This window comes from Engystomops pustulosus, chromosome 1, assembly GCF_040894005.1.
Source record: "Engystomops pustulosus chromosome 1, aEngPut4.maternal, whole genome shotgun sequence".
NCBI classification, from domain to species: domain Eukaryota; kingdom Metazoa; phylum Chordata; class Amphibia; order Anura; family Leptodactylidae; genus Engystomops; species Engystomops pustulosus.
In genome coordinates, this window is record NC_092411.1 from 81932217 (window position 1) to 81938216 (window position 6000).

The 6000-nt window shown below is 40.8% G+C and overlaps 1 protein-coding gene across 1 annotated transcript in view; it reads right to left on the reverse strand.

The window, feature by feature from the left end:
* The window catches only part of GGT1 (gamma-glutamyltransferase 1), a 58600-nt gene extending 56003 nt beyond the window's left edge, over positions 1–2597 (reverse strand). Inside the window, exon 1 of the mRNA XM_072145392.1 lies at positions 2477–2597. Coding sequence (XP_072001493.1) covers positions 2477–2520 — 44 coding nt within the window. The 5' untranslated portion in view covers positions 2521–2597. The remainder of the gene's footprint in view (positions 1–2476) is intronic.
* Positions 2598–6000: the final 3403 nt, after the last annotated feature.

Here is a 6000-nt window from a genome sequence, read left to right on the forward strand (position 1 = left end):
GAAGCTAAAAGAAGAGCAGATCTTGCCAAAGGGGAGAAATACCAGCATGTAAGTGTGCTTGGTTTACAATCCGGGTGGTAGATTTTCTTTGACATTCCAGTGTGGGTTATTTTAGGTGCAGCAGTAAATTGTAACATTAAGAATGTTTATAGATGATTCATTATATAAGATAGTGACAGAGTAACCAAGACTTCACATAAAGATCAACAACCAGTGCAGTAAGTCATTTACAGTGAGGACAGACATCAAGGAGGCAATAGGGAAACAAAGAGAGTAAGGGTGATGTCACACATGGCGTTTTTAGGCCGTTTATGGGCCGTTAGTGCGTTTTCAGAGCGTAAAAAACGAATTCGTTTTTTACAATCTGAAAACGCACTAACTAAAAACGCACTAAACTAAAAACGACCCAAAAACAGCCTAAAAACGCCATGTGTGACATTACTCTAAGGGCGTATTTTTCATAGCGTTTATGCATCCTTGTAAAATCCTTGCATATTGGCTTTTTAACCCCTTAAGGACGCAGGGTTTTTCCGCTCATTTCTCGCTCTCCAACTTCAAAAATCCATAACTTTTTCATTTTTACTTGTACAGACCTGTGTGAGGGCTTATTTTGTGCGTAACAAATTTTACTTTCCCGTAATGTTATTTATTTTAACATGCCGTGTACTGCAAAGCTGAAAAAAAATTCCAAATGTGGAAAAATTGAATAAAAAACTTGTGGGCTCAGTTTTTATGACTTTCACTCTTCGCTCCAAATAACATGCCTACTTTATTCTTTGGTTCGGTGCGATCGCGGTGATACCAAATTTATATAGGTTTTATTGTGTTTTAATACATTTTCAAAAATTAAACGAATGTGTACAAAAAAGAAAAAACATTTTTTGTCATCTTCTGAAGCTAATAACTTTTTCATACTTTGGAGATTTTTTTGAAATGAGCCGACGTTTTCATTGCTACCATTTTGAGGTCTGTGCGACATTTTGATCATTTTTTATTTCATTTTTTATGTGATGTAAAAAGGTGTAAAAGTCGCATTTCGGACATTTGGGCGCCATTTCCCGTCTCGGAGGTCACCGCTGGCCGTAACCGTTTTTATATTTTGATAGATCGGGCATTTTGGGACGCGGCGATACCTAATATGTTTGTGATTTTTACTGTTTATTATGTTTTATATCAGTTCTAGGGAAAGGGGGGTGATTTGAATTTTTAATATTTTATAAATTTTATTTTAACTTTTTTTTTTTCTTTTTTTTTCCACTATTTCTTAGACCATCTAGGGTACATTAACCCTAGATGGTCAGATCGCTCCTACCATATACTGCAATACTTCTGTATTGCAATATATGGCATTTTTGCAGCACATTCATTACAATGAGCCACTGGCTCATTGTAACGAATCTGCAGAAGCCATGTAGCCTCGTGTCAAAAGAAGACCCGAGGCTACCATGGCAACCGATCGCCGCCCCCCGATGACGTTCGGGGGCGCGGCAATCGTAATAAAGATGGCGTCGCCCTCGCGCCACCGTCTTTTAAACGCCGCCGGCGACTTTGCCGGAGGCGTTGAGAGGGTTAATAGCCGCGATCGGTGCAAGCACCGACCGCGGTTATTAGCGGTGGGGGTTTTCTGCAAAATGCAAAAACCCCCACCTTTGTATGAAGAGGACTCAGCCCGTGAGCCCTCTTCATACACTCCTTATAAGGCCGGCGCCACACGTGGCGCTTTTGTCTGCGTTTGCAAACGTAAACGCAGACAAAGTCGCGCCCACCGGGGCGGGCCTCGGCCCGATCGCATCGGCGTTTCTATGGAAACGCCTGCGATCGGGAACGAGCCGCCGGTGTTTCGTGTTAATTTGTGGCGCTCTCACCACATGTTCTGCTCTCAGACCTATTTATTAGCTGGCGGCACCAGAAAAAATGCCTTTTTCCGCCTGCTCGACTCTTCTCCGAAAAGGGGCGTGGCTTTGGCGGAGTGGAAACTCAGACACAATTAATATGTGTCGCAGACCGTTTTGGGCGCTGAAAACTGGCGGAAAGTACGGTAGACCAAAAGAAAACTGGTCTAGCAGGGACTGTTGGACACATTTCTGGTGCTCGGGACATATTATGGTCCCAGGGACAGAAAATAGTCTCGGCGCCAGAAATGTCTCTGCACAGCTCTACAATATTAAATGTGTGTCTTCTTTCCCAGAGCAGGTCGGTAACAAAGCCAGTGCAGACACCGACACTTTAAGTAAATGTCCCCCAATGTGTTTTTACAAATTCCAAGAGACACAGATGATTCAATCAAAGTGCATAAAGCCCTGCGTTTTAAAAGCGCAAACAAACAATAAAACACATGCACTTTCAACGTGCTCTGAAACTGACCCAAAATGTCACCTGTGTCACCGGCCTATGGGCAGCAAAAACATGACAGTGAAAATCTTTTTAACATGGACAACACACTGCAGAAAATGCTATACTTTCTATGGTCTCCTACCTGTTGCGATTATGTGACTCACAGTTAAATATTTCATAATCCATTGTAAGGGGATTAGATGCTGCTACTAACACAAACTACTGAATTTGGCCTTCTACTATGAAGAAACCACAATTGAAGTTTGTCGGGCAGCTGATCGGCATCAACCATAATTCTCAGGCTGCATTGCCACAACATGCTTGGATTGTATTTTGGAGCGCATTGTAAGGGCGCGTTCACACGTTGCGTTTTGGTCGCGTTTTCATTGCGTTTGAAACGCATATACAACAGCTGATGAGAGATGATTTGCCTAATTACATTACCGTTTGCGTTTGTAAACGCAATGTTAACGCATGCGTTAACAAAAATGCATGCGTTAACGTTTTGTTAACGCATGCGTTAACATCGCGTTTATGATGCGTTTTGTAAACGGAAATGTTAACAGTGATGTAATTAGGCAAATCACCCCTCCTCAGCTGTTGTGTATGCGTTTCAAACGCAATGAAAACGCAGGTCAAAACGCAACGTGTGAACGCGCCCTAAGGGTGAAGACACACATGGCGTTTTTAGGCCGTTTTTGGGCCGTTTTTAGTTTTTTGAAAACGCATTCATTTTTCACCAGTTTGAATTAAGATAATTGCTCAAACCTGTCAAAAACGCATGCGTTTTTAACGATCTGAAAACGCACTAACTAAAAACGGCCCAAAAACGGCCTAAAAATGTGTGTCTTCACCCTTAGTGCATCATGATGAACGTATATGCTTTCTGACAACAAAACATGCATCTGGAAAGTAGCAATGTTAAAAGGCAAAACACATATTGCTACTTGATAAATACCAATGATATGGTCAAAATGCAATAAGTTTGCTGATTTATTTCTGCCAATGCGCTTGTAATACATTTCAAAAGGCAATCCAAGCGCATTGTAGAAATGCAGCCTTAGGCCACGTTCACACATTACGTTTTGAAACGCATTACAAGACAAGATTTGTCTAATTACATCACTGTTAACATTTGCATTTATAAAACACTACCATTACCGTGATGTTAACATATGCTGATGTTTACACAAGTGTTAACAATCACATGCTTTAATGCATTAACACATGTGTTTCAAAACTCAATGTAAATCAACCAAAACACAACGTGTGAATTTGGCCGTAGGCCAATTGCCTGCGAGTGAGAGCGGAATTAAACTGACGTGAGGATATTGCATACTTTGAGCGTTTTTCATACTGATTTTCCGCGTGCGTTTTTAACCAGTTTTGTTTCACCTGAACTGACATCATTTAAGATAAAAATCTGCATCAAATCTGCATCATGATGGATACTGTGGCCCCTCTGTATCTCCTCTATTGTGGCCCCTCTGATATCTCCCTCATACTGTGGTCCCTCATCTCCTTCTCATATTGTGGCCCTTCTCATCTCCTTCTCATATTGTGACCTCCCATCTACCCTTCAAATTGGCCTCTCATCTATCACCTTATACTGTGGCCTCCCAACCCCCCTCATCTTGTGGACCCTTATACCCCCTTATATTGTTGGCCCTCATACCCCCCTTAGATTGTAAGCCCTCATGCCCCCTTTAGATTTTGGCCCTCATACTTCCTTGTGGTCCCCTCTCCTCAACTTGTCTGCTTTAATTTAATTCAAACAAATAAAAACTACCACATACTTACCTGTCCCCGTTCCCCAGCATCTCTTCTTATCTTCCTCTTTGATGCTGGCAGACATGATGACATCATCACTCTTACAGCTACAGAGGAATATTGATGATGGAGAGAGCTGATTGCTCCCTACATCATCATAATATTCAACTCTATATGGGTGTTTCCAATGAGTTGAAGAGTTAAAAAGTAGGGGCCTGAGCTAGCACCGTCAAGGTGCCGAGTCATCGGCCAAGAGGGGGTGGAGCCAAACTGCATAGGGATCCAGTGGCGATTTCACCAGCAGACTGGTGGGCCAATCCTACACTGCTTGTGCCTCTATATAGGGAATAGCATAAATTTCCAATACTTGCGATATGGCAGGATATACCCGGATTTCAGGTATAACAATCATATATGACAGAAGAAATCTTGACCCTGTCATTATGGTCAGCCCATAACACAGGACTCTGCATGGACTGATTGCACTCTGCGTGAAGCCACCCTAAGCATGGGTACAGGATTTAACAGTCTGACCTGTGGAACTGAACTCTGAATGTCAGTTCTTTTCAGCAGTTCTATGCTACGGCTAGTAAAATGGTTTTCCGTCAAAAGTCTCAAAGAACCAACAGACTCCTCATGCCTCATAGATTAACCACTAAGAAAAATCAGGCATGTCCAAAACCTTACAAAAAATCCCAAAAACTAGACAAACTTTCCAGACTTAGGATAAATGTCCCCCAACGTGTCTCAACTGCACCATGACCTAGCGGGCCGTGAAGTAGCCTTAGGCTGACCAAAATGCTGGCTGGCCAAAATGCAGCTCTGGCACTGTATTAACTGTTACAGTGCCAGTGCTGCAGTCTAGCCGGCAGAGGATAAGTCCTTGCATCTGACTTCCGTCCTCTGCACAGTGTGCAGTCTGTAGGTCCCAGGCCTGTACATGATCCTTTTTCCACAGATTGCACATAATTGTGTACAGGAGGTCTTACTCTGAATAACTTTTTTCTTCACTGTCAACTTTTCAACTGTTGGAGCCCCCAATATCAGATTATGTCCTGTTTAGCCCATTTACACTGGCAATGAATATAGGAAATAAATGGTTCTTGTAATATAAAACAATATCTCTCTTATCTCTCTTTTTAATATGCTCGTATGTGGTAACTGTTAAAAACACACGATTAATAAAGCAATAAACATGCCTGCAATTTAGAAATTACTGGTAGTTTAGATTTGTTATCAAATCTAGCAATTATGACTTTAATTATGACTCTAATTAATGGACTTCAGCCCTCATTAACAGAGATGTCACAATGGTTACAAGATTACAAGATTTTTTATATTTATTTTATGTTGCTGTAGCAGTCATCTTCTGCTCTTCCAGAGTACTATATTTATATTTTTTATATACTCAAGTATAAGCCGAGTGGGGCTTTTTCAGCACAAAAATTGTGTTGAAAACTTGGCTTATACTTGAGTACATACGGTACTCGCATTTTAGTAACTGCTAAAACACACCATAAATAAAGCAATAAACATGTGTGCAATTAAGAAATTAGTTTAGATTTGTTATCCCAGCAATTATGACTTTAATAATGGACTTTAGTCCTCATTAATAGAGACGTCACAATGGTTACAAAATTACAAGACTTTTTATGTTTATTTTACATTGATGTATCAGTCATCTTCTACTTGGGCTAAAAAAAAGAGGCAAAAATGGCACTAATAGGGCCCAAGTGCACATTTCTGCCTTTTAAAAATAGAATATAGACTACAAAAACGTGGTCCGTGGATACTATGATTGTTTTGAGTCCTTGTAATGTTTTATTCTTTATTTTTGCTCTTTAGTTGTTGATTGCCAAAGTAATTTAAGTTGATGCTTTGTATTTTTACACTGTC